This window comes from Temnothorax nylanderi, unplaced genomic scaffold (genome assembly GCF_030848795.1).
Source record: "Temnothorax nylanderi isolate EJ_2023f unplaced genomic scaffold, tnyl_v1.0 TNYL_tig0084_pilon, whole genome shotgun sequence".
Classification (NCBI taxonomy): Eukaryota; Metazoa; Arthropoda; class Insecta; order Hymenoptera; family Formicidae; genus Temnothorax; species Temnothorax nylanderi.
The window spans coordinates 411,684-439,336 of record NW_027249146.1 but is presented as its reverse complement, the minus strand read 5'-3'; the positions used below and the strand labels follow the sequence as shown (position 1 = coordinate 439,336).

Genomic DNA, 27,653 nt, shown 5'->3' with positions numbered 1-27,653 from the left:
ATTTTAGAAGAGAAAATCATTCGAATATTGAAAGTATTTCACGAAATAATTGTCGAGATAAAATCATTCGATAAAGCAATAAGCGGAGAAAAAACTACAAATATTCACCAATTTATCGCGTATTAAAAACAGTCAATTTGCTACGATCTCAATCCGAATTAAATATATAACGTGTATCTATGATGTGTGGATATGTAGAGAATGCATGCATTTCAAGATCAGTGCTTTACGGTTTGTCATTAACCATTGTTGGTACAGCGAAGGGACCGGTCCAGGCTAGAGAGCTACGCCGAGGAGCCTTCATCTTTGCTCCCAAATCTGAATCTGGTAAACATCAGCCATCCCACATTACAGCATGTTACACTTGAAACCACTTGTAAACGAGTTTCATGCATATCGTTATACTTGTATCTACGTAAGGATAGTTTCACGTGTTATCAATCATAATACGAAGCATGTGATACCTGTATATAATTATATTGATTAATTAATATTGTATTCTATGTATAATAGAAAAACGTAATCTTTCGAAGAGAAAGATTGTGTAATCCATACCATAATGACAAATCTGAATGACAAGAGTTTACTCTTCTCACTTCACTTGCCAACGATACTTTCAAGTGTAACAATGCTTTGCATGATCAGACGTGCTGTTCGTGTCATCATTTATGCAGCTCACGTCGAGGCTTTAAGTATTATTTCCACGTATGCCAAATAATCATTTAGATCTCATTGCCATTTTAATCACGATCAGACGCTCTTTATCGATTGAGATAATAAATAATATAAATATTTTTACAAGACATGTAACTTCATAATTGGACCCCTCACCGCGAAACGCCGCAAGGTGAAACACGTTGGATTGTGTTCGAACTAACGTCCACATCCCGGTCATTTATTAATCCTATCTAGATCACTAGTCTACGTGTGACTTCTTTAATGAAAAAATTGTATTCTTTCAACGAATCATTCTTATGGCTAATGTATGAGTAATACTTTAGACACTGTAATATAAAGTATAATTGTAAATACTGATCCTCGCATGGGTTTCCCCGAGTGAATTAATGTTTGGCAATACTTGATCGCATTATGCTACTTCTTTCGACACGTGAGATATTTCCCCTTTAAAATTCCCTTACCCTAAACGGCCTAAACTATTCGAATATTAAAAGGCATATAACTAGCATGATATCGGTGTTTTATATTGGAAATTCTAGTTCCAGCATATTTTACTAGAAGCATATTAAAATATTCTTAAAAATCCTTCATATCTGAATAAAATGTTATTTTTCTTGGATATATTTACTTATTATAATCTGCTTTAATGACAATTTCAATTAATTTCTTTCTTTTTTTCCAATTCTGCAAAGAAATGAATAATATCAGTTAAATAAGGAGTAAAATAAATTATTCATGAGTTAATTAATTAATCGATGTCTCATATCATTCGCTGAATTTGTAATTCTCCTAGAATTTCCAATATTCTCCTAATTTCTGGAGAACAAACATTCTTAAGCTTGTCGTCTCGTGACAAAGGTACGAGCAATAAAAGTGCTTGCTTCTGCCATACGGTCGAAACATGCACGTTACGGTATTTGCCGGTTCTACGAATGACTTTTTTCCATTCCATCCCCAGCCAACGTCGTCGACTTTGAGTGGCCTGCGACGCTGCCGGGCCCTGTACGATTGCGAGGCCGACAACGAGGACGAGCTGTCGTTCCGCGAGGGTGAGGTCATCATCGTGACGAACGAGCAGACCGACGATGACAACTGGATGGAAGGCGCATTAGAACGGGCGCCGGAACGGCGGGGCATGTTTCCGATTAGTTTCGTACACATGCTACAGGATTAACATTCGGTAAGCCTGAACTCGTTGGCGAGCGTCACCAGCACTGCCAGTTCGATGAGCGTCGCCAGTCTCGGCCGTAGAAACTGGCTGAGGAAGCCGAAGGAGTGAAGCCATCTTTCCGTCGTCTCTTCAGAGTTGAAGCAGTCATAAGCGTCTGAAGGAAGAAACTTTGGATGTTGACGAGCGCCGTTAAAGAGTTTAATCCGCATCTTGATTCTCTCATTTTTTTATGTTCCCTAGGAAAATCGATATTTGTAAGAAATTGGGATTAAAAGTGCATCAACATGGGCAATTTTGCACCTGTAAATGGAGTAAATACTTTAGAAAATCAAGTAGAATAGAGATATACATTTATTTTATTTTATTTTTTTCAAAAGCACGAGACAAGTTTATGTGTTTACTCTGAGATTAGATTCTTGTTTTTTATAAGGAGGAAAGTTCATTTATCTCTATAAAATAATACAATTTTATGTTATGTCAAAATATATAATTAGATATGAAAGGTGATACACATTGAAGTTCTATTGTTACTGGTATAAATTACATTACTATTCCTTTCATTCGGTAGTTTAATTACGTGTAAGTTTGAGTTTTTATCGTTCCGGAAGATTTCTACAGTTCTATAAACACTAAAAAGATTCTAAAATTCTTATCTACTCCGGTGCAGAGTTATTTCTGCTGATGCAATGGTATTCAATCCTACTTTACGGATGATTCTTTTAAACCGATCAAATATCTTGTGATAAATTTTAATTCACTCTTTGTCGTCTTATAATGCAACATCAACGCGTACCAGAGAGTCTTTATATTTCAAGAAAATTAGAAAGTAAATTATAATTTACTTTATTCAAAAATTAATAGATACCTCGAAGATTTTGCACGGGCTGTAATCAATACGTACGCCATGGATTGTGTTAACTGCGTGATTATTGAAAAAGCCGAGTATTAGTGTCTTACGCCGGATGACAATCATATTGAAACTATCGAAGGCATGTGACTATTACAGTCAATAATGGAATACTCGGAATTTCGTCTCGTCATCCGGGCATGATTACGCAGATATGATTACGCAGCAGGGTTTATCTTTCCTTGAGAAGGTAACTCTCGGTTTTTGGAAACACGAGGGAGAAAAAAAACTGTACAAACGCCGCGATGTCGACATTCGCGGGTTTCCGGTGTTTGTCGAGGAATGTTGTATCTGAAGAGTTTATATGTAGAGAGATCTTATATGTATTCGTCTAATTCATATTATATACGGTACGCAATTGTTCGCATTGTAATCTAGTTGCAAGATAAAAATCCGGCTAACAAAGTATGACGTCGAGAATGACGTTGGCAAAAATAGGTAACGTCGCGCGTTGCAGCGGCTGACGTTAAGATCGGAATTGAGAATGACTCTCGATATCGCGGAACCGCGACGCTAAAAAGAATGTGATATATATATTATATTTCAGAGTAGATTATTAGTTACTATGAAATAACGCATGTACGAACAAATTGTGAGACGAGTTACATTTTCCATACCAAATGAATAACGTAGAGATAACGTAGATTTTATCCGATGCATTTCGGTTTACATGGAGAACGCCCGAAAAAGAACACACACAAATAAGCATCTATCAACAGAGAGAACGTAATAAATATATAATGATAAATAACTATACGTAGCTTAAAAAATTATAAAAGAGGACTCTTAAATGCGGATTAGAAGGATATGAGCTTTTGGTGATTGTACCAGTGCCAGTGTCTAGTGAAATCCTATATAATACACTCTGGCGATTGGAAGAGTGCTGGAAAGAGATACGCACGGTTTTGATGTCTCACCGTTTGTACGTTCTATTGATCTGGCGCACACTTCTTTTTTCTGTACTGCCAATAACGGATCGATTTAACGTAGGGATAGATGAACTCGCGATACATAGAGCCGTATTTATATTCCGCATTTAGCGCGAAATAATGTCGATTCTAAGTCTAGGATTACTGTTAAACGCGCGATCTTCGTACGAGACAAATAAATCTCATAATCAAACGACCACGTTTGGCGTTAAATGTGAGAATGTACGAATGCGAACCGTAGCCTTTAGCAGAGCGGAGAGACGATTAAATTTAGCGTAAGAGGAAATGTGGGGAGGCGAATTTTAGCGTCGAGCACGAGATGTTGTACGCCATACACCGATATTGCATGACAAGTATTATTAGCGTACTCGATTTAAGGAAGTTGTTATGTACGACTGTGTTTACATTTTTTTTCTTTCTGTAATGCCATACTACATATTAGTCGATCCTTAAATAGAATACGGGGCTCGAGACCGATTATTAGCCGCCAAGTGTGCTACGAAACATGATGAAAACGTGTAATGTGACGCGACAGGCGGAATTCTTCACGTCGCGTTGTATTAACAATATTCTATTTGCACGAGACCAAAGAGGATTTTGCGAAAGGAGAGAGCCGTCGAAAACGGAGCGTTTGCGGAGTCATTTTAGTCTATTGGCGTTGATCGGCAAAATCGTTTCCCGAACGGAACGGGGAAAGCTGTGCAGTGAAAGCGATATTATTAATAACGTAATTACATACCGCTGCCGATCGGTAAAATGACTCCACAAATCGCCACGATTCAGTAAACAGTATAATCGACGTGTGTTCGTCGTGTAATATGATCGTTTCAATCGCACAGATCGTGTATCGACGGCTAGCACGAACGATTATTGAAACTGGACTGTTTTCCTTACGATTATTATAAAGCTTTGTACATAGACGAAAACTAAAGTATCCCGCTGCAAGCTATTAGCTGTGACACTATCTCCTAAATGTAATTGTTTCATTTAAGGATGCAACGCTTAACACACATACTTCTTCATCCAAAAACGTTGCTACTAGGAGTTTCGAATATTTTCCGGTTTTATTCGTAGAAATAAAAGTATATCCGAATCCTTATTTATATATGTAGATGTGTGTGTGTATACATATGTTTCTTTCTGAAGAGTTAACTGTTTAAATTTTCTTTTTTTAATTTACTGCATTTTATTATTCTCGCGTTTAAAGAAAATAGATTTTCTTATCGACAGTTTTAAAAAAAATTAATCAACTCATAGTTCGCAGTCTATAGAATTCAGGAGAGAAAATGGGGAAAGCTAAAGGTGCCGTTACCGAAAACAATTTTTTCATAAAGATAGATTCACTTTTATGAAAAAATTGTTCTGCTTTAAAAAGAAAAGAATATATTACCTGTTATTGTCTAAAAATAATATAAAAACGATATAGATGGTATATTACAGAATTTTTAAATTCAAACTATACTGGGTTGAGAATTTATAATAAAAATTCTTCAGCGAGGGCGCACTCTTAGCATTTTCTGTTCCCTCTTAATCATCCTCAAAAAATCTTTCTTCGACGATACTTACATAGCAGTAACATGAACACCAAATGCCCAGCCAAGTCGTTATCACGTTTAGGCAAGATAAGATTGTTGTCCCGGAAACCGTCAGTTTGATAGAAATTTCTATAGAAATCTTGAATATACAACTGATTAAAGAAAATAGTTTCGGTTCGATGCAATTCTGTTTTTAAGTCAAAGCGATAAAATAGGTAAGCTCGCCTAACGATACGTAGTGCTGTATTGAAGTTGTATCTCGTCTATAACTTCAATATGCAATATCTGTAATAAAGGAAAGCGTGATTAGCTAAACTATTTAACACTAAATTAAACAGTCTCTCACCTCATCCTACGTTGTCCTGGAATTCATGAATTTCATCGCAAACGTATCAACAGTGTCATGTTGATCTACGTTCGTAACAGTAAAAACGTATCGTCGATCTATGTAAATACGTGTATAGACAAAGGTAGAATTTACGCGCCCGTGTTATGCGTGATGAAGAGAGGAAGCGAGATATAAATCGATGTTTATATTATACCGAACATATATATTAAATTACGATTTAACTTTAAGTATGTGGATACTGTCTATTTAACTGTACGAATTAAGCGATGATTGATCCTTTGCATTTCAAACTCAAGAGTAGTCGTTAGGTAGGCCGTAAGTATTTATTATTATTTTGTAGCCACTTCGTATACTAGACGGAACGCGTGAAGTGTATAGAAAACGAGGGGAGGTTCTTCAAATGTTTGGTACGAACAGCAAAGTGCACGAGCTAATACGTTGCACTACCACCGTGATTAATTAAATTCTCTTTCTCTGTCTAGCTCTACATTACAGCTCGAGTCTGAATGAAAAATCTTCCATCAACATTTTCTAACATTAGCTACTTAATTCTCAATCAATACAAAAAGAGGGACGCGTCTAAAATTTCAGGAAGATCTTTAGATCGTTTCTGTTGTCTGATCTATCTCTCATGTTGTACGAGTGATGTAGACAAAAAATGGCAACGAGATTTTAATTTAATCAAGGCTGTCAGTGCAACTTAAAGGAAGGTAAATTCATGAGTGTATAATGGCCCCGTTTTATCAGGGGATTCAGCGCGAATCGTTTTGTACTCGTATCCGATATTTCAACAACCTTACATCGATTGTGAGAAGATACATTAATATATTGCATCCCTGCGTGTGTACGTAGCCATTCCGTTAGAGATGGTGGGTGGGAAACGAAGAAACGATGACGACGCAAGTCGATCGAACAAAATCACACGATTCTAGATTCGGCGTACGCGTTTGTCGCCGGCACAGGTCTAAATATTTATATATTACACGGAACGATGGCATTGTATCGACGTTTAATCTTATCTTTCACCGTTAAAACTGTGCACAACGTTCCCGGATAGGAACGCGACTTCAGAAATGTAACAAAAGAAGAAAATAAATGCTGTTTAGAGAACTATAAAATCAATCACGGTTCTCTTTCATTTTTATACCATCGTCTCATCTGAAAATCCTACCATCCGAATACGTAACAAATATTTAAGATAAGTAGATGAAATCACATTTTTAACTAGACATAGCTATGCAAAAAGTAATCGAATATCAATTTGTGTTAAATAAAAATTACTATCCGATTGAAATGTCTGATGGTGATACCTTTAAAAAATGGATACCGTGAAATATTAACGTTGTCTTGTTCTTTCATCAGAAAATTGTTTTTACAAGATATAAGTTCTTAAAGTAGATATAATTTCTTATAATAAGATAATGGAATAAAAAATAAACGTTTCGGAATCGATTTCTCTTCGCAAACCGATTCTCTCCAATTTCTGTATGCAGGATTAATATTAATAATAAATAATCATAGTACGCGATGTATATGCGTATGAAAAATCTTTTATTGAAAAATGTTCTTTCACGCTACAACGTCAGTGTACCTCGTCTATTCAACTTTTTATAACAGTACAAAAATTGCATTTTTACAAGTTGCCCAGCTTACTTATGTGACTAAGGTATCCCAGTTAGCAATCTGACGAAGGGTCTTATTACGACTTATCTAATATTATCCGGAGAAGCTGCGGCAAAACGTGAACACTAGTACTCCAGCGGGGGGGGTGCAAGACCCCGCGTACAAGAAAAAAGCGTCTCGCGGCGTGCTTTCCGGTCGCGCGACGCGCTTTCTTTAAAGTAAAATCAGTCGCTACGACGCGTCGGTCCTATATGCTTATCCACATCGGATCTAATTACCATTTGCTATCTGGGTCTCGTCGTGAAAGTCCTCAGCCGGAAACTCGCATCGTCTTGTCCTCGAAATCGCAATCAAGGAAAATCATTCCGACAGTCTATTATGATTACTACTGTAATCATCAGTAGCGCAACTCTTAAACAGTTGTTGGTCGCTGCAAGTGTCCGGCCAAAGCACAACCCGCGAATTTTTCACCCAAGTACATAATCTACTTTCGTTCTATCCTGAACTTGAGGTCAACGAGCGGACAACAGAACGGGGCGAGCGTGGTACATTTTACCGCTATCCAAATTAAATGGATAGCCAGAGAACCCGATATGAATGTAACGAGTCAAGCAAATAAAATGCGCACACGCGTATGTGCAGATAACCGCGAGCTGGAAAATCGCAAGGAGTTAAACGTAAACCATTAGTATTTATATACTAATAGAATTGATATCGCAATGAGACGCGAACTGAATTGCTCCATTAATATGTAAGTACAGGCTATAAAATGGAAAAATTTCGCGTTACCTTTTCGTGGCCGTCGTGACCTACTATTTCGGTAACTGTTTCAGATTTTTGCATTTTTTTTTTATAACTACAAAATGCAATAAGTGCATTTTACATTTATTATTAACATCTATCTTATATCGAGAGAGAGACGCTTCCTTCGTGATTACTCGAAGTGTTTGCTTCCTATACATAGGATACATATTAATCCCCTTGTGATTCTCCACTTTGCGATCAAACGTTTCAGTCGAGCATCTCGTCGATTTGTTTATCCGCTCGTTTACACTCGTTCGCGCGCACCGTCGGCCCTCGCGCCTTCGAAAATCACGTAACAGACCGCCGCCGACAGTTAATTTTGAGCAAGACAGGCGTCCATCGATCCTGACAGAGATTGTTCGAGTTACTAAGTACATATGTTTTTACGCTATTCCGTAAAGCTTACCACAAACAACAACGACGCTAGATTAATGATCGATTCGGCAGAAAATTAACGTAGCGGCGGCTCCGATCCTCGGCAGGATTGATTACTTTTTTTTCTTTTTCCCCTGCTTTCTCTTTTTTTTTTCCTTTTAGCTTTGATCGCTTTACGTATATGCGGATAAAATCTCTTTGCATCCTTCATCATAGTTTCAGGTCCTGCCTTTGTCAGTTGGAGATTAGATGCTGCGCTTCAATTAGATGAAATATATAAGTAGTAATTCTACGCTGAATGAAATTCCTGATGTCGCTTAGGAGCAGTCTTTGAGCTTTTTCACATGCATTCTCGCTCGGATCGCTTCACTTATTGCGTGTATAACGTGGCGAGTATGAACATATGTATGTGGTTTGTGTACGCGCGTGTACATGTCCTATGTGTACGTGTGTAAGATGTGTGTGTAAGATTATATGTGTCTTCTATCTCTCTTTCTCGAGTGTACCCCTATATAATTCTGGTAATGCGTGTATGTAGATTTAATGTACAATTAATTAACTATACAGGTTAACTGGTAGAAATTAGAAACGTATCGTTTGACTAGCTTTTGATCATCTCTCTTGGAATTCGTGGAGTTTCATCCTTCGCAATATATATGTATATAACCGATCGGATACAGTTTTGGTGCTGCTATTGCCGCTGATCGAGTAAAAGATATCACGCGTGTGTGAAACGAAATAGTGATTAAGTATGGTCTCATTCCCTTCAGTGTGTACGATTATTATTAAATATAAACAGTTCTTAGCTTTTACTTAGCAGGATACTCCTGGATTCGAGAAATCACCGCGCGATCTTACACGTATTACCCTCTAGCAGAATATAATTGTTACAATAATCACTAATATAATATATACTAATTAACTAATTTCATCTTCCTCAACCTCGGTACTCACCCGCTCATTTTTTCTTTTTAATCTCTTTCGCTCTTACTTTCTCTTGCGCGCTCGCTAATTCTTAATTATTTTGACAAGTTTTTCCTTCTTCGCAGTCTTCTCCAATTATTCTATTCACGCACGCACGAAGTCCGCGCGAACGGAAGGGATAGTGAAGCATCCAGATAATCTAAATCGACGGACCGTGGCGCGTGAATTATTCAGTCTTTCGTTATATATATATTTTTTTCCTTACTCCACGTTACTCGGTTATTATTCACTAGCGTTATGCGATTTTAATAAATTTAATTTTCTGCTTGCACGAAAAAATATTATGCTACATTACTCGCGACGCTACTTTAACACATGCTAAATAGATTAGATACGATGTATGCTTATAATTTAAAGCCACAGATTTCGATGTCGCGCCATAACGTATAGCGCCAGTCTACCTCCCTCGAATTTCGCTGCTACTTTATAATATCAAATTTCTATACCTCATACGTTTGCTCGTCCATCTTCACGTAAGGCCCTTAATATCCATTATTGTATATTTACTCGCGTTTACAGCTTATTATCTTATAAAAACAAGAAAAAAAAGGGAAAAAAAATGGGATGAAATCCGTCAACCAAATCGAAAAATCACGAGATCTGTGCGTAAACTACAAAGCATACACGCCGCTATACGTGCTTCTCGGGTACAGTTGAGATTAAGTTTTAAAGATATTAACTTATGCGACAAAGCGGCAACCCTTTAAGTATGCTCATTCTCTAGACGGAGTATAGTAGTAGTAAAGAGCGACAGTAACAATAATGAGAGCGATAGTAGTGATGATAGTGGAAATAGTAGTAATAGTGATAGAGTAGTAGTGGTAGTAGTAATAATAGTAGTAGCGAGATAATAGTAGTAGGAGCAATAGTAGCGCTAGTAGTAATGTTGATAGTAATAGTAGTAAAAATATAATATTAATAATAATATAGTAATAATAATAAAAAGAAGTAAAATCAGTCCAGTTATTAAAAAAGTGACAATTACGTTACTATAACGTCTCCGCAGCGCTTAAAATCAGACGAATTCCATTTCGTAAAATGGATAACACAAAAAATAATATTGCAGAACATCGCGTGGTGATGTAATGTCATTTTTCCATCTTTCTTTCCCCGTATTTTATATGATCTAAAATTCCTTTCTCTCTTTCTGTCTCATAAAATTCTATCATATACGCATGTGTGTATATATATATATACTTCTTCTTATATAATATCTTTATATATACGGTTGCAGCAAACAATCGAGGAAAGAATCTATCTTTCTAATAGCATTTGGCTTGCTGAATTCTGTCAATTAAATAATACAATTGCATCGGACATAATAAAAAATAATATGTATGTAATGTGTATACGTGTGTGTAAGTGTCGTTTGATCTTCAAAGAAAAACTTATCTATCTCTCAGCAATGTCGCACATGTCGGACATTTCTTTTTCTTCATTTGGTAGGGATATTAAAGCATAAGTGTGTGTATACGCAGGTATTTGCACACAAAAAAAAGTATGCGTCGTCCCCATTGCAGTATCACTTTTAAACGATGACTCAAACATGCTGTTTGCCAAAACACGAGCGAGCGCGAGATAGAGATGACTCGCGCCTTGGCGAACAAAACTTCCCTCGTTTTCGAGGTCGAAAATCCAAAAAGGATTGTTGAAAACGGGACTTACGATAAATCCCAGAACGCGTGTATGGAAGATTAGGCCTCGCCGAACCCACCGATCGCTTGCTCGGTCATTCTCAAGCAGAGAGACTGCAGTCGAATATCAATTTCCGGTTCCGTCGTCTCATTCACTCCGTTGGCAGAATGTTCCACAAAATGATCACGCGGCGCGCTACTTACATGTTGCAATGATTTCTGTAATTGCTGCAAGATAAAAATCGAAGTAATTGTATTAATAAACGGAATATATTGTCGGTCTTCAAGATTATAAAAAGTAAATTCTTCATTACCTGCATGCTGGTCTCTTGTAAACTCGATCTCTTCTCGGTCGTATGTACCGCACGCAAATTACTCATATTCATGTTATTCATGTTCTGATTCTGATTATTTTGCAAATACGGTGTAGATATACTATTTCTATGCGAAGCAATCATAAACTGATTGTGCGTGTGGGTACTGTGAATGTGATTCAAATTCAAACTTGGCTTCCTGTGCTGCTGCGGATTCCCATATCTCCTATTATTATATCCGTAGTTATGCTGCCACCTAAAATTTCACATGTACATGTGATCATGTCGAAAGTAATCGCACATTTACGCGACATGTCAATTTACTTGTATTTCTAAATAAATATTTTTTATCGAGAACGTATGTCTTAGCTTACTTTTGAGTCGGTCGCGGATTGCCAAGTCTACTACGCCACTGCTGCACTTTCTCCTTCTGATTCGGGGTGAAACAGTCGTGCTGCAATACCTTTTCCAAAATGTTGACGTACGCGCACAAAATACCGTCCTCGACGCTTTCCAAAGCCAATCTACTGCACACTAAAAGAAAAAATCGAGATAACGAAATCTTTTTCACTCATTCTAACGAAATTTTAATAATAAAATTAGAACTCGGTTTGTACATACGTTTGCCAAGCACTTTCGTAAACTGTGCAGGGATATCTTGTGGATCGCTCTCTTGACTCGGCTTCATAGGAGTGGTCAGAATCGTCTTAAGTTCTTCCATTGTATTAATGAGTAGTGATGGACCCTGTGAGAATGAAGTGTTTTGCATGCCGTCGCGGGCACTAGGCTGCACTAGACCCTTTTCTAGATTTAAAAGTGTGTTGTAACGCTGTTGCAGTTTAGCGATAGAGAGAGCCAGCTTGTGTCTAGCACCTTTCGTAACACCTTGCTCCGCTAATTGATCCTCCGTTAATTGCAGCATATCCTCATAACTCATGGTAGCGAACAAATAACTGTATTTATGAAGTCGTAATGTTTTAAGCCATAATTGTACGTCTAAAAAGAATAAATACAATTAGATATCGATGTTCTTATCCATGAAGGAGAAAGTATAAGTGGTCAGAAATGACTCGGAAAGAAAGAGATAATTAAGACTCCATAGTTTAAAGAAAAATTTATATAAAATACAAAGATACTTGAAAACATCATAAAAAAAATGTAACTTCTTCCGGTCATTTTATATGCTATTGATCAAATAACATAAAAATTTACCTCTCATGCCACTCGCGAGCGAACGATTCGAAGCGTCATCCAAACGACCCTCGCTACCGCTACTCGCACAGGAACTCTGTGGGCTCAGTGGACCCAAACCAATAATATTGCCTATGTAAACATAAATCATTTAAAGAAATGTACGAATACAATATAAATTCATCTATATATGAAATATATTTGGAAATTACTGGCGTGATCTCCAGAGACACTAAAGCTGCGCGGCTTGTGCCTGGAAGCGTTCGTGTTATTGGTACGGTCGACAATTTCGAGATGATGTGGCGGCGCTACCGGTGGTGTTAAGCTATTGGAACGACGTTGACGGTTAACGGATGTGGGAAAATGTAAATTAAACGTGCCGCCCGGTTGCGTGTTAAACAGATTTGACTGATCATGTTTGGAATTCCTCTGCCATGGACTTTCCCATCTTATAACATAGAAAAAAAAACCGAATTTAAAAAGATGTTACAGATAAAAGAATATTATGATTATGATGTCACATCATTTCAGTTATATGAAATATTATGATTATCGGACCACATTATAACACAGTTTAATTCACCTCATTGGAGTATTTGGATAATCTTCGAAACTAGAAACGGGTGGTGTATTGCTAATACGCTCTTCCAGATCTTTGAGCCATTGAGTTAAAAGACGTCTATCTTGATTAGTTATGGCTGGATGTATCAAAGTGTAGCTCAAAAGCTGCTGCGTCTTTTCTGTATATTGTCCCGTGCTCACGCAGTGGTTCACTATATCCGGTATAGCTACTAGATAGCTATTTTTGCACTCTACATTCCCGGGTCTTAGTAAGGGCAAGTGTGACAAGAGTTGATTAATCGCGATCTCCGTTGACTCCGTTGACAACGAGTTGATGTAACCTGCAATACAAAGTTTTTTATTGTTATGTCTACTACATAAATATGATATACCTCGTTAAATCACGCATAAAGTTATTCTAGAATATAGAACGTAAGTACTGTAATTACTTGGATTATTGGCATTCATTTCCTTGGTACCCAATTCTGCCACAGAGTGCAAAGAATGTTCTATCGCCTGCGAGAGAAACCTCGCCTGTACCGCAGGTATAATACGCAGCAGCGCATAAAGAACAACAGTCTGTTCGCATTCGTTCCACTGGGAGAACACGCGAGTGAGCTCGCACACTTGTTCGTTAAAGGGAATACCGGTTGTCCACTTCATTTTGAATCTTCTAGAATCTTTCTCTTCTCCGATGCAGCGTTTCAACAACTGCTCAAGCCAAACGCACAGCAGTCGTGCTCACAGCCTTTAAGTAGCTGACAAATGTCAGTATTCTGCTACAAAAAATAAACGGAATCCAAATCATTCTATTTAAAAATCACCTGTCTTACATTTTTTATAAGATTGTGTTTCTTCTAAAGATATAAACACAGTAAATTATCGCTCTAATGTTACAGTGTTTGTAAACGTGGTTTTATAAAGAGAATGTAAGAATAAGCAAGAATTTATTTTAAATGCAAAATTCTAACGATACAGTGTAGGTTTGCTTTTCATTGCTGAATCGGACTGCACTAAAACTTCCTTCTCGCTTTCGTCAAATTTCAAACATATACCTATTTCACTTTAAATACAGAATATACACTAGTTCAGCTATATAAAAAACAGTTCTAATGTTTCAACTTGGAGACCAAAAGTATATAAACACAAACGTTAATCGGCTTAACATTTTTTTTATCTAGTAAAACAAAGAGAACATTCTTGCATAAATGTTCAAAGATATTAGTTTCAAAAATTTTACGAGAAACGACATGCAATTTGTATACAAATCGCAATTACGTATGTGTCTCGCAAAGATTCGTGTTTTGAAGCTGAATTTGTCCTAAGCAGATAAAATGCTTGTTTTGGCAGACGTGTCGCGAAATTCGAGAAGGCCATCGAAGGCCGTCGAAGGCCCAACCAGAAGGCGTCTTCTGGTTGTCGGACGTGGCACGCACGTTGTCGCGTCGCTGCTCGTTCGAACGATCGAGGAGTGAGGAGCCCCATCGGATTCGTCCTCGAGCACCGTGAGCGACCTTCGTCGCGCGCGATAGCGAGGGCTCGGCGATAACGGCGAACGCCACTCGACACGAGACACGCGACGCGTCTCCTTATCGCCGTGACGAGACGCTGCGCCGAGACGCCAACCGGGGGACACCGTCTCGTCACCGTCTCCGGCAACGCGTCCAATTCAAGGGACGTGGACGCGACACATAACCTCAACGCCGCTCGCGTATACAACACGCCAATAAGAGAATTCCGCTGAGGTCAAGTTTGTTTACCCCGCGCGCGATGCGTGCGTATTTATAGCCTTTCCTGCTGCGATCCGCGTTCGGCGGTGCAATGGCATCGCGCGCGCGAGTCGCGAGACGATGCGACGTGGTGGGCGGCGGGGGAGGGGAGACGAGCGGCGCCTCGCGAGAGAGAAAGCCGATAAGATGTCTCCTGGGTTATCTTTTTCCTCGCCGACGCCGAAAAGCGTCGTCGGCGTCGCGTCCGAGGGAATTTTCGCAATCCCGTTCGCGACTTCGCAGGAAATTCACACATCCGACATCGGTTCGCCTTCGCCCTTGTCAACGTCGCGCGCGCTGCCGTCGCGTGTATGTATGTACATACGTGTCTGAACGTGGCTGTGCGTGCTTGCGTGCGTCGTGCGCGTTCTACGTCACAAGCGGAGACCAGCAAAGAGAAAAAGAGAAAGAGAGAGAAACCGGTAGTGGAGAAGAGAGAGAGAGAGAGAGAGAGAGAGAGAGAGAGAGAGAGAGAGAGAGAGAGAGAGAGAGAGAGAGAGAGAGAGAGAGAGAGAGAGAGAGAGAGAGAGAGAGAGAGAGAGAGAGAGAGAGAGAGAGAGAGAGAGAGAGAGAGAGACACGGCGATGCGAACGTATACACGTCGCGGCGGGGATGGAGCGACGGAGAACGAAGGGACGAAAACAAGGGAGGACGGAGAGGATCCCCCGCCGGGATTGTCGGGAACGATCTAGACTAATCTAGAGAGATCGATCCACGATGGATCCTCGGTAGAGGCGAACGACGACGACGCGGGGACAAGGGCGATCGCCACTGTGGAGCAATTTCCGTCGCCGACGGACGCATCACCAGGATGCATCCCTCGGCGACGAGGCGGATAGCGATACGCCGCTCACTTCGGTCGGTCGGTCGGCGCGCCGACGTCGTCGTCGGCCGTCGCGGGCAAGCACGAGCCTCCTTTCCTCTCCTTCTCCTCGCCATCGCATCGTCGCGATTCATTCCCGCGGTCGAGCGCACTCTGATAATTACCGCGACAGTGGACCGACGTGGGCACAATCTCCGCTGGCGCGCGCTCCTTCCTTCTCCGGTGCGACGGCGACAACGCACACAGTTTTACAGCATTTTACTCCGGTGTCCGTACGGGCGAAGCATCCATCCACCATGCGGCGCGATGGGACTACGTGACCACACTGCGCTTCGTCGCTCCGTCGCCAGTGATGCCCGATGCCCGTTTGCCCAGAAGTACTCCGCCGTTCGTGCGGCCTCGGCTCGCGTCGTCGCACGCCGCGCGCGGATTGGCCGGCCGCCGGCCGGCACGCAGCGCGCCGGCCAATCGCGGCGCGCCCGCGGGCGCGGTTCGTTTGTCCCGCGGGTGCGTCGACCGCGCGCAGCTTCACCATCACCCCGAACCGAACGGCTCCGGGCTCGCTATTATCTCGCTAGCCGACGGACGCGGCGCGTTGGCATCGCGATAATTGAATTCGGTGTTAAAAACGCCGCGTCTCGCATCCGAGAACAGAGATTCGGAATATCGCATTTTTATGAAGCGCGTCATAAATTATTATTATTCGAAAATATGAAAAATCTGTAAAAAGGAATCTTATTTTTTTTGCGCGTGTATAATTGATAAAATTTTATATCCTCTGTAGGCTCTTTTATATTCCATTTCTACCAATGTATTGTAGATTAACTTTAATCTTAATTTACTTTTTATCTTTTTCTAGTTCTAAAAATTAGAAAGATAAAGAGTAAGTTAAACCGAGATTAAAATTAATCTACATTGATAGAAAATTAGAAATGGACGTTAGAGTTAACTCGTTCGTTTTTATCATGTGGCAAATGATTCGAATTTCTTGCTTAAGTTAGGCAGCCAAATATAATGACGAAGCCCTAGCTTGTATCTTGCTTGTACTTGCTGATATAGCACGATAAGTAGATTAAAATAAAACTCGATAAGTCTCTTTAAAAAATCGAGTATGATAAAAAAATTGTATGAAACTTACGTATTTAGAATGTATTAGAAGATTATAAACGCAGATACGCGGATTTACATTATATATTACACATAATTCGATTTACATTACATACATCATAAATACGTTGAGATAAATCGGCACGGGAAATACTATTTGATTATCTGTTTAATTGAAAAGACAAATCAACATGATCGAAAATACTTTGTTATGAAAACAATTTTTATATCGCATCATTTATCTTGACCTTTTATCGTTCGACTCTAAATTCTGTTAAGATTGGGACAATTTTTTTTATTTTTGTTCTCTATAGGACCGTTATCTCTAAAGTACCAAGTAAACGCTTCAGTAATATTATTAAGTTCGTATCAAATCTAAGTGACTCGCTTCTATGTTTATGTTGTACGCGACCTTTATTTCTTCGGAAAGTGTTCAAAGTTCCCAAAACGTGACTTTCACGAGATTTTGAATATCTTCTTATGTATCTTCTCAATTTGTACCTGTACTGTATCTGTATGTATGTACCTATACTTGAGAGACAATTCAATACTTCTTAAAGATTTATCTTGGTATATTTTCACGAAAACAAACCCTTAAAATTAAGTATCTCAGGAAATCGTATTTAGCGCTAATTGTATCTAACGTTAATCGCACGTGAATCTCTGCATGTTGTTACTTCCGTCAAATTTATTGAAAGGACATAAATAAAGCTGAAGGCATAAATAAATGCTGTCCAATTTATATCTATTTTGCACTCGTCGATACACGCTTTCTTAATTTTCTTGACAAACACATTTGCCACAGGTCAGTTTATTAATGTACTACAAGAAAATACCAATGATGTTTACACTTATAAATGTAGATTCAACAATTGTCGTGAATAAAAATCTAGTGCGAGACGCGGGCTAGATCAAAAGCAAGTGAACTAAATGAGGGTAGGAGAACCCAAGACATTTCCTTTTATAAAATAGGAACCGTACCATATTCACGAAAATGTTGAATGTCGCTTATCACAATGAACTAACGTCGTCAATACTTGTTCACGCACAAACAAGTCACGGGCACTAACCAAGAATCTCTTGTAATTGACAAGATTTGAAAATTATAATAACTTATGCGAGAGATCCTATGTTAGATTATTTCTTAACTGTATCAAACGCTACTTGGCATAAAATATTTAACATTATTGTTGAACATTGTGCTCCGTCAATCCATCGCTCTCTGTGACGAGAGCTCGTTCCAGGATAACGCGACCCTCCTTGTATCGTTGTTGCTCGTCTGTCGCAAATTCATACACCCACCCAAGTTTTGCGTCACAGTTTTTACAGCTGACATCTCGGACCATGTGACGACCCGTCAACATGACTCTGTCTTGAACCTCGCTACACATTATATCACAAAGTTAAATGATGAAGAAACACAAATGTATACATATAAATGTGAATTTGATAATTTACATATCATCAGTTTTAACCATCATCATACACATCATTCGGATTTTATATTTTTTAACAGATAACTCAATTGTAAAACGCAGAAAGAGAATAAACAAAGAAGGAACAATTGGCAAGAATACAAAATTTAATATATAATAAATATCTCTTTAACAGTAGGGCCTAAAAGTTCGAATGTGAAAACAAATTATGCGGAAAAGCTCTTCCATCGAGTCTTTACACGAACGGTCTTGTCCAACAAACAGAAGGGATAAAAAGGGGCCTATAGTTCACCTATAGTTCAAATTGACGACTTTGTTGAAGAGGAAAGCGCGTCCCGTGGCACCCGTGAAGCGTGTGCTCACGAGTTGTGACCTGTTGGTGAGATTGGTGTCGCAGGAGGCGCAGGAGAACAGGCGACTGCCACCGATGTGCTCGAGGAATATCACTCCCATTGCGAAAGGCAGCTGTCGGGACCAGTCGGGACAACCTGTCTGCGATCGATCCGCGAATGGACGGCGTTTATTTATCTGGCGAATCGATGAGAGTCGATATGTTGCTGGGAACGAAAGTCACACAACTGTCAATGCTGCCATACTGCTCTCTCTCTCTCTCTCTTTCTCTCTCTTGTTGCTTGTGTATGTGTATGTGTATGTGCGTCGTGTGTGCTTGCCAAATGTATACCAACAGTCGGCGGTGGAATGGGAAGAATGTTTTTACGGTACGTCACGGCTCATCGGAATATGTAGAGGCGAAACTTCCAGCGCACTTTCATGACTTTCAGCGCGAGATAATGAACGGGGAAACATACAATACTTGATTCAAAACTGCAACAGTTTGACACTTGTGTTTCATCTGTGTGTAAAGGATTAAATCAATTAAATGTAACATTAAAATACACGATATTGATTAATCAACAAAATAATTTTATTTTTTAACTAGCGTGAATATTTAGATGCAAGAAATACCTAGATTCAATCCGGCAGTACCCAACTTCGGGTGCGCGGGAATAAATAAATTTCAGTAGACATCCGTGAAGCTGTGAAAGATTTAATTTGTATTATAAAATTGAAAATAAATATAAATCATTATTAAGTACTTATAATTAATAAAATATACGAGTCAATTGTATATAAAATATAGAATATACATATAATTATATAAATAATAGACATATACAAACATAATGTATTATCTAAATTCATTAAATATAAGTTAAATATAAGCCTGTGTAATAATTAATCTGTATATTGCACATATTTATTTATATATTTATTTTATATTAATATTGAAAGTGGACACACACACAAATCACACCAAACATTCATTATATAATTTTTAGAGATCTTATTTTTTTAATTTATCAAAAGAAAGTCCTCATAGCGGGCACAAATAATAATAATAATGCATGCTTTTATAATTACATATTCTGAATAAAATTATGGAATCCATAATTATTTCAAAATTAATTATGCCACTTATAAGTTTTGTAACAACAAAATATTATACATGTTGCAGCGTTCTGTAAAAAACAACATTTTTCTGATTATAATAAATAAAATAATCATAGAGGTCACGACAGACTACACAATTATAAATCACATATGTATTACATCAAAATATTATATCTTTATTATTCATATATAAATGTGGTATATAATATGTACACGTATATAGACTCATGTAAATTATACATTCTTTTAAAGCTAGGTACATAGATGTTTTGTGCAGTAAAATTCGAAACATTCTCCCCTGATTTCGATAAAATCGTCCGATCTTTTATACATTGGCAACTAAGCCCGATTGTAAAGTCCTGCAGCAAGACAGTCTCATACTGCGATAGGTACAAATGTAAAAGCCAAAATGCGGTCAGAAGAGCGAAATGAATCGAAAATATATTGTTGGTCGGTTAGTTCACTATATTCATATCTCTTCAAGGCACATTTGAAATATAATCAGTACATTCTTTTGCAAACTACGGAGAAACCTATTAACGTTACATAACTTACATAAATTGCGTAACGTTACATCCTTCCTATCCATTTCACAAAGAGTTCACAAAGTTAAATTGTTAATAAAATTATAGAGTTTTATATACACACACGTATAGAAAAAGAGAAAAATAGAGTTTTATACATGTCACAGAGAGTGAAAATACAAGAGAAAAGGAAAAGACAAAAAAATCATTAGAAAAATATAAAATATTAATAACTCCTTTTTAGCCAAAATCACAGACAAGTCTCTACTTTCTCAAACAGAGCACAAAGTCGCATCCTCTGATCTTAACGCTAAATATACAATGTATATATAATAAGATATATATGTATATATATAGCTGATATAAATATTATAAATATACATTCACATATGCAAGTAGTCTTATCACTCTATTACATGCATACACGAATATACGCGTATTTCAGTACATAGAGATAGTCATCTAACATGCACTCGTGTATACACTTGAAAATCTATAAACATTTAAACTGACACGTGTAATATAGCGTGTATAGCGTGTATGCATGTATAACATATAAACAGTGGTCGCACATATATCCATATTTTGATTATACCCTTTTTGATGTTCAAGTCGGATCGTAAAGGATATTCCACATCTCCTATCTGTATATAATACTGCACCTATACCTATGTACATCGAATGCTGATAGAATAAAATAAAATAAAAAGTAAAGTAAAATATATTTTCGCTTCTACACATTATTGGAAATAATAATGAGAATAAATTCTTCTCGAGAGTTACACTTTGCGCCTAGTAGAATCGTCTCAATCATGCCAATTCACGTATGCGACTTTGTATGTATAAAAGAATAGCAACAAGTTAAGAAAATAAGACATATACAAATCTTCCTCGTGAAAAAATAGAATGTACAAATCCTTGCGTGTTCATATCCTGTTCTACTCATTTAATTGAATCCATCTTCGTATAGTCACAGCTTCGCGTTATATTATAATCAGATTTATTGTTGGCATTATTACGCTTCATAGAAATTCTTATGAAGATTTTAACGAGGAAAAGATAAAAGTATGGATAATTAAGGATATTATCATAATTATCGAACTTAGTAACACATGACAAAATAATTACACTATTTGCATTAAAATAATCAATTATACTAGATAACTTAACTGTTTTATGTACAACTAGAAGAAACATAAAAATAATAAAGTAATATATCTATTCCAAACCGTAATTAGAAAATGACTTTTCACAAAATAAACTGTAAAAAAGATATCATTTACCTTCCTATCTTTTCGATAAAACTGTTATTCCAAATAAAAAGAATACGTCCCTCATATACTGAATAATGGAATAATCTATAGTCAATAGCAGTCGTAATATTAATATTTGTAATAGTAAAGATTAACAATATAGATATTAACAATAATCATTATGTTATCGATACTGTAACAGTATCGTTTATAACAGCACTTGAAAAAGTATGTTTTAATAGTCCCGGTGATAGGAAATTGCATAGAGAAAACTTAATAAAGTTTTGGTTTTTATAGTGCGACCTTACACAATTAAGCATTATTTTTGGTAAGTTTTGTTCTATTGGCGGCAACCGTTGCAAGACACGCTAGAGCTTCAAGATCTGGAGATGCGCACCAAGCTATCAATGTGCAAAATATTAATTAAAGCTTATGTCATACATACAAATTTAAATATTTAATAAAAGTATCAACATGTCCTAATGATTAACATAGGATTTTTAAACGACATAAAAATAATTACATGAATTATATCTAAAAATAAATTGCAGTAAGGCTTTTATCTGCGGTATACCGACAATTATACAGAAAAAGAAAATGTACTTTGTATATTTTCTCTGACTATAATAAAATTACCATTAATGTAAATAAAAGCACATATTAATACACATTTTCAATTAACTTATTAAGAAAAATTACTTACATTTGTTTTGTTCTTGATCCTCAGAATGTTTGGTAGAATTTATTGCCGCAGCATTTCGTGTGATGCTTTGCTTTCGTGCTTTCCGTTTCTGGCTTCCAACAAGATGGGCTTTCTCTGATTCCTCGTAATTCTCATTTATTGTACTAACTCTTTGAGTTTGACTACCAGAAGACGAATTATTTTGATGTTTCTTGTTAGCTGAAGAATTGAATTTTTGCAAAATTTTCTTTTTTTTCGTACGTTGCTGTTTCTTCTTTTCTTGAAATTCCTCTAGACTCAAAGACGGCAATGCCTCGATTTTCTTCTCCAAATTAAAATCTCTACAAAAATATTTATATATAACACACTGAATAATATAGGCTGCATTCCGATATTCACTGTCAGTACTGCAAATCTATATTTTACGTCACGTATATCATAGATTTTCAGTACTGAAAGTTGCTGACAGTGAATATCGGAATGCAGCCATACTGTTTATAATATGTCAGATATCAGATATATCTAATATAGTATAAAATATATTAAGATAAAATATAAGATGTTATTTATCCAGGAATAATTCCAAAAAACATACTCGGCTCGAAATCTTTTACGTGCTGTCCAAGGTCCATAATCCACTTGATCTTCGGCACCTTCAGTTTCTGTATCTTCAGGTTTGGAAGCTTCCATTTTTCCTTCAGCACTAAATATATTTTCGAATTATTTCTATGTGTAAAAGATTAGCACATGCCCTGAAAAAACCTAAAATATGAAGAAATATGTTACCTCTCTACAAGATGTTCTAAATCTCCACGAGAACTGTTTCCTCCCTCGCTACTTAAGGAATCTGTTTTTTCACTAACGTTTGAAGAAATGGAATTTCTTCTTTCATTTGGACGTTCATCGTGTCTAGAACAATAAAATGTATTTCTTAACATTATAGGGTGCTTTCCATTTAGTGACACAAGTCGACACAGACGTCGTTCTATCTTTCTTGGTATTCAACGAGTAACAAAGACAGAACGAGACTTGTGTCGACTTGTGTCAGTAAATGGAAAACACTTATAGATGACAAAATAGATAATAAAGTTAGATATAGGCCTGTTTATTTTAGCTGAATTTTTGTACGGTTTATTTTTCCTCTTTTTCTTTTCACGTTGGAGAGAAAAGGAGAAAAGATAAACTGTGCAAGAAGTTCAGCTAAAAAAATAAACCGATCTTATTCCATATCTCAAGAGAAAAGTTTTAATTACTTACCCATGACTTCCAACTATTCGTTTTCGTTTGCCTTGTTGACCCGAAGGCCCAATATTCTGCTCAGCAAGGAATTTTTGGTAACGTAAACCTTTACATGTCCTTTCACTACGAAAATTATTCTCTTCTGGTTGTGTTGTCACAAAAGAATTTATTGTATGTTTATCATCTTCTATGATCTAAAATAAATTTTTAATTGATTATATACTGCATAGGTACTAACAATATACTATTACAATTGAAAATATTTCAATTAAACTTATACCTTCATAAGCAGCTCGATTCTTACCGTTTCGTGCTGTTCGTTGTTGTTTGACTCAGCTCTTTTTCTTTTCTTTTCGCCAAAGAGGTCTGTCTTGCAGTCCCTCTTCTGATCACTTTGGAAAGGTGATTCTGTATACCTCTTTTTGGGTGGTTTTGGTGGGGCAGAATCAATTTCTGCAATACCATTGACGGTCTGTTCCTCAGACACCTCTGACTTTTGAGGAGTAAAGAGAGAACTGAGCCCACCAATCTGCGATTCATCCGCTAATTTGCCTGGCTGAATTGATTGTCCGTCCCGTCTGTCTGATTTTGTACAATCGGAAGACTCATATTCAGATTTGACACTATCTGTGGATTGCACACCGCTACTCGACTCTTGCTTCTTGTTGGTAGGCCTAGTATTTAAAGTACGTAGCGGAGGTGCTGGTAATTTGTACCACTTGAAGTCAGGATTTGCGTTTAGAAATGCATCCTTGTACTGAAAAAGAAATAATTATGCTACGTGTGGTATCTGTCTTTCTATATATACATAGATCTAATGGTAGTTGGATAAAATAATTTTATTCTTGGTATAACTTTATTCTGCAAAATAACCGGTTCATTAATTTTTCATACGACTATCCTTACTTCCTGTGCGAGATTTGTGTAGGAACGTTTCTGATCGGGATGAAGGGTTGCCCACCATTCACCCAAGACTCTGGTGACTGCCCTGTTTTCCAAATGCGGAAAGCCAGATCGCACTGAGCCTCGATGCCTCTTACAAAAAATCAGAAATGCATTCATGGGACGTCTCGCATGATGGGCTGGTTCCCTGGCTTCACGCGATTCCTGTTTATTTACACAATAACCTGTTTCATTATATATATTAGACAAATACATAAAATATAATAAAAACTAAATAATAGCCAATTCACATATGTCATTTATTTATATTCATGTACATATTAAAAACGTATGACAAAGAACACACAATAATAAGACATATATTCGTATCATATTCTTATTTAAATGAGGGTGATTCATAAACATATATCCAGAGATTGCGTCCAAATAAACACTGTAATATACGAAAACCATCTATATAACATGATGCAATAATAGATTGTGCGTATTTCACTATGGCTTTTTGATTTAAAATATCATTTATTCTCTTATACATATATTTTATTTAGAAAGAAAGAGAGAGAAAGAGGAAGGATCACTGAAAAAATAAATATGGCTTATTTTTAGTAAGAATTATTATATCTAAAATTCTAAAAAACAAAAGATCAGTCTTCACACAATCCTGATTCATCTTTGTCTCTAATCACAGTGAAATATTTATGTCACATAAACGTATTCAAAATTTTTGTTGACCAGTGACTTCCAACATCCTGAATAACATTATTAGCAAACTAGGATATTCTAGGCAACACGTTTGACAAGTTCGGATGAACAACAAAAATGCGCCGTTCCCACTCCCCTGCATTAGGAAATATCTATCATGTGTATCATCAAGTTTTGCATCATAGCCATAAGTAGCCATGTTGCTGTGCTGGTGAAGCCTTAAAGTGACACAGCCTTTAAAGTGACACAGCTTGTCAAGTATCTCGGGTCGCGTATCCGCCCGGTTGAAACTTTTGCGCTCGACATTGATCCACATCTAGCCGATTTTATCCGACCCCGAGCTCGAAGGCAACGAAGAAAAAGAAAGGGAAACGCGTTCTCGTGGATCGTGGCGAACCAGATTACCAGATCCCGATCCCCGCGGTCGGCCGAAAATAAACGAGAAAGTTTCGCCGCGCGCGGAGAGCGCAGGCAGGAAAAGCTAGTCCTGTTGCACACAAAATGGATCATGTGCGGCACAATTGCGACATATGTCTCAACGGGAGAGCGTGCACGGGGCCGTGTGAATGGGGAAACTTGTCCGTCCGTTTATCCGTCCGCGATCGAAGGCATCGGGCGATAAATCCGCGTGTCTCTCTCTCTCTCTCTCTCTCTCGGGCCGCGCCGATCGGCGAGGTTCCTTCTCTCATGCAAATCATGCGCCGTCGCGCTTATCCGCGATGACATGACACACGGCCGTTTCGTGACAGGGAGCCAACACGAAGCGTTCCGTACGCTGATGATGTAGCGTACGGCAATTAACGCTCGGCTCGTAACGCGCTCGTGTACCGTTCGCGGCGATCCCCGCAATCGATTCGACACTCGCGGCCGCAAAGCTGAAAAAAACAAAAAAAACGAGGCGTTTATTAACGGGAAATGCAAACATATACCGAGACGTAGACGACGGAAAGGCGAGATTCCCGACGACCGAACGGGAGACTTCCGTGAGAAAGGAGATCGGCGCAAAAGGCGGACGGAAAGTGAATCGCAGATCGCAGCCCCTCGCCGCGATTTCTTTATTCCTTCTCGATCGTCGATCCTCGCAACGTCGTTCTCGCCGGAACAATTCCCTCGACGTCGGAGTGTCGGAGACAAAATTGTCGCATATGCTTTGTACTCGAGCACGAAATATCGCGACCGCCCCGCGGAAAGAGCTCGTCCCTCTCGTGCCAGATTTCTCGCACGAGCGTCCACGAGGAATTCCCGAGGGGCGCAAAGGCGGAAAGAAAGAAAGAAAGAAAGAAAGAAAGAAAGAACGAGGGAAGGAGACGGGACACGGTATACCCGTTGGACGGGAATTCGAGCAGCGCCCCGAGAGCTGTCACGCGTTGAAACGCCAGAGCTCGCGTCGAACGGCTTTACGGCTCTATTTCGTCGCTGCGCTGCGCCTCGAGCCTCGATTGCACCGTCAGCAAAGGTTCCGCGCGGGGGTACCCCCTCGCAAGAGAGCGGATAAGAAAACAAGAGCGAAGAGCGCAGCGCGACTCCTCGGCTCCTCGGTCGTCGTCTCTCTCTCCCTCTCTCTCTCTCTCTCTGAGGAGTCTTTTTTCGGCTTATCGGGGGGGAAAACCAGGGAAAAACGCACAGCGCACACGGCCACTCACGTCGTGATCTTCGTGATCCTCGTGATCCTCGTCGCGCATCTTGGGACGCGATCGCACCGTACGTCGCGCACTGACAGCTGCTCGGCTGACCGATGTAAATACGGGCGACCGACTGCGCGATCTTTGAATGAAGACGTGCGATTATCCGAGAATGCGAATGCGGGGCGAGGGAGGGAGGGAGGGGGGGGCGCACGCGAGGGGGAAACGTTATCCCGGGGGATCCGTCGTTCGGTCGTTCCGTTCCTCGTCGTCGTGACGAGTCACGATGATTACGATGAACGATGAACGTCGTTTCCGTCCTCGTCCTCCTCGTCCACCGTCGCCTCGCGTCGCACGTTTCCGTCGATATCGCGCAAAAACGACGGAAGAACGTCTCGACGTATACGTCGTGTTCCCCGCGGTAAACGGCGGCGAGAGAAAGAGAGGCGGATCGCGGATCGCGGATCGCGCGTAGTGACTTTTGACACAAAAGCGACGCGCCGCGCGCGCACGTTCCGTCCCGCGGGATCGACGGGGCAGCGCGACACCGCGCCGCTACGGTTTCCGCCGGCGCGGTGCGTGAGAAATCCGCGCGGCCGCCTCGCGCTCGCTCACCTTGCGCTGTTGCTCGTTGGCAGCCATTGCTGATTTCACTTGACAATTCACTCAGCGGCGCATGATACGGACACGACGGGGCACAGATAAAGGCCCGTTCCACACTGGCCGCGCCGCCCGACGCGACGCCCGGACTCGATCGCTCCTCCGTCGCTCCGTGACGCTCGCTCGCACGCTCTTCCCTCTCGCTCGTCCCCACGTCCACCGTCCTTCTCTCACGCTTTGCGCTTTGCGCGAGCACTGCTCTCCCCTCCTCCGCTCGTCCCGCTTCCCACCGACGCGCACGCTTGACACACGGCCGCCGCACTCGGCCCACGTGAGAGAAAATTCTCGTAGGATACAGTGTACAGCGTGTGACGTCCATTTGCTCGCTCTATATACGTCTCTCTTTCTCTCTTTTTCCTCATTTCTTTCTCTCGCCAGACGCACGCGTGTCTAAAAAAATATCATAAAAACGTCCTTAAGATGTTT

At 39.2% G+C, this 27,653-nt stretch overlaps 4 protein-coding genes across 12 annotated transcripts in view; 1 reads left to right on the top strand and 3 right to left on the bottom strand.

The window, feature by feature from the left end:
- Asap (ArfGAP domain of ASAP) overlaps nt 1-6,691 on the top strand; it is a 48,082-nt gene extending 41,391 nt beyond the window's left edge. For 4 of the 5 annotated variants that reach the window (XM_071710046.1, XM_071710043.1, XM_071710045.1 and 1 more), the window contains 2 exons: nt 259-327; nt 1,637-6,691. In XM_071710046.1, the coding sequence (XP_071566147.1) occupies nt 259-327; nt 1,637-1,852 (285 nt within the window). In that variant the 3' untranslated portion in view covers nt 1,853-6,691. The remainder of the gene's footprint in view (nt 1-258; nt 328-1,636) is intronic. The other variant, XM_071710044.1, reaches the window with a different exon arrangement.
- Nucleotides 6,692-7,099: 408 nt separating this feature from the next.
- On the bottom strand, nt 7,100-16,003 carry Smg (sterile alpha motif domain containing protein 4 smaug). 2 transcript variants are annotated; one of them, XM_071710047.1, is made up of 9 exons: nt 15,812-16,003; nt 13,505-13,834; nt 13,078-13,396; nt 12,707-12,942; nt 12,516-12,626; nt 11,925-12,299; nt 11,678-11,837; nt 11,304-11,559; nt 7,100-11,217 (listed from the first exon to the last, which is right to left on the bottom strand). In XM_071710047.1, the coding sequence occupies exons 2-9, from the start codon at nt 13,716-13,718 to the stop codon at nt 11,050-11,052; spliced, it is 1,839 nt and encodes a 612-aa protein (XP_071566148.1). In that variant the 5' UTR covers nt 13,719-13,834; nt 15,812-16,003; the 3' UTR covers nt 7,100-11,049. The 2 variants fall into 2 exon arrangements, with proteins under 2 accessions (XP_071566148.1, XP_071566149.1); XM_071710048.1 differs by having other exon boundaries at nt 13,505-13,831.
- A 1,479-nt stretch (nt 16,004-17,482) lies between these two features.
- Nucleotides 17,483-18,991, bottom strand: Yippee (yippee zinc finger protein). Its single transcript, XM_071710050.1, has 2 exons — nt 18,483-18,991; nt 17,483-18,137 (listed from the first exon to the last, which is right to left on the bottom strand). The coding sequence occupies exons 1-2, from the start codon at nt 18,641-18,643 to the stop codon at nt 17,939-17,941; spliced, it is 360 nt and encodes a 119-aa protein (XP_071566151.1). The 5' UTR covers nt 18,644-18,991; the 3' UTR covers nt 17,483-17,938.
- Nucleotides 18,992-19,795: 804 nt separating this feature from the next.
- Nucleotides 19,796-27,397, bottom strand: Bbx (bobby sox). 4 transcript variants are annotated; one of them, XM_071710038.1, is made up of 9 exons: nt 27,183-27,397; nt 25,351-25,820; nt 24,247-24,447; nt 23,645-24,097; nt 23,359-23,534; nt 22,888-23,010; nt 22,697-22,804; nt 22,123-22,442; nt 19,796-21,820 (listed from the first exon to the last, which is right to left on the bottom strand). In XM_071710038.1, the coding sequence occupies exons 2-9, from the start codon at nt 25,453-25,455 to the stop codon at nt 21,732-21,734; spliced, it is 1,575 nt and encodes a 524-aa protein (XP_071566139.1). In that variant the 5' UTR covers nt 25,456-25,820; nt 27,183-27,397; the 3' UTR covers nt 19,796-21,731. The 4 variants fall into 4 exon arrangements, with proteins under 4 accessions (XP_071566139.1, XP_071566141.1, XP_071566140.1 ...); XM_071710040.1 differs by lacking the exon at nt 25,351-25,820 and having other exon boundaries at nt 27,183-27,395; XM_071710039.1 differs by lacking the exons at nt 25,351-25,820; nt 27,183-27,397 and adding an exon at nt 26,589-27,074.
- Nucleotides 27,398-27,653: the final 256 nt, after the last annotated feature.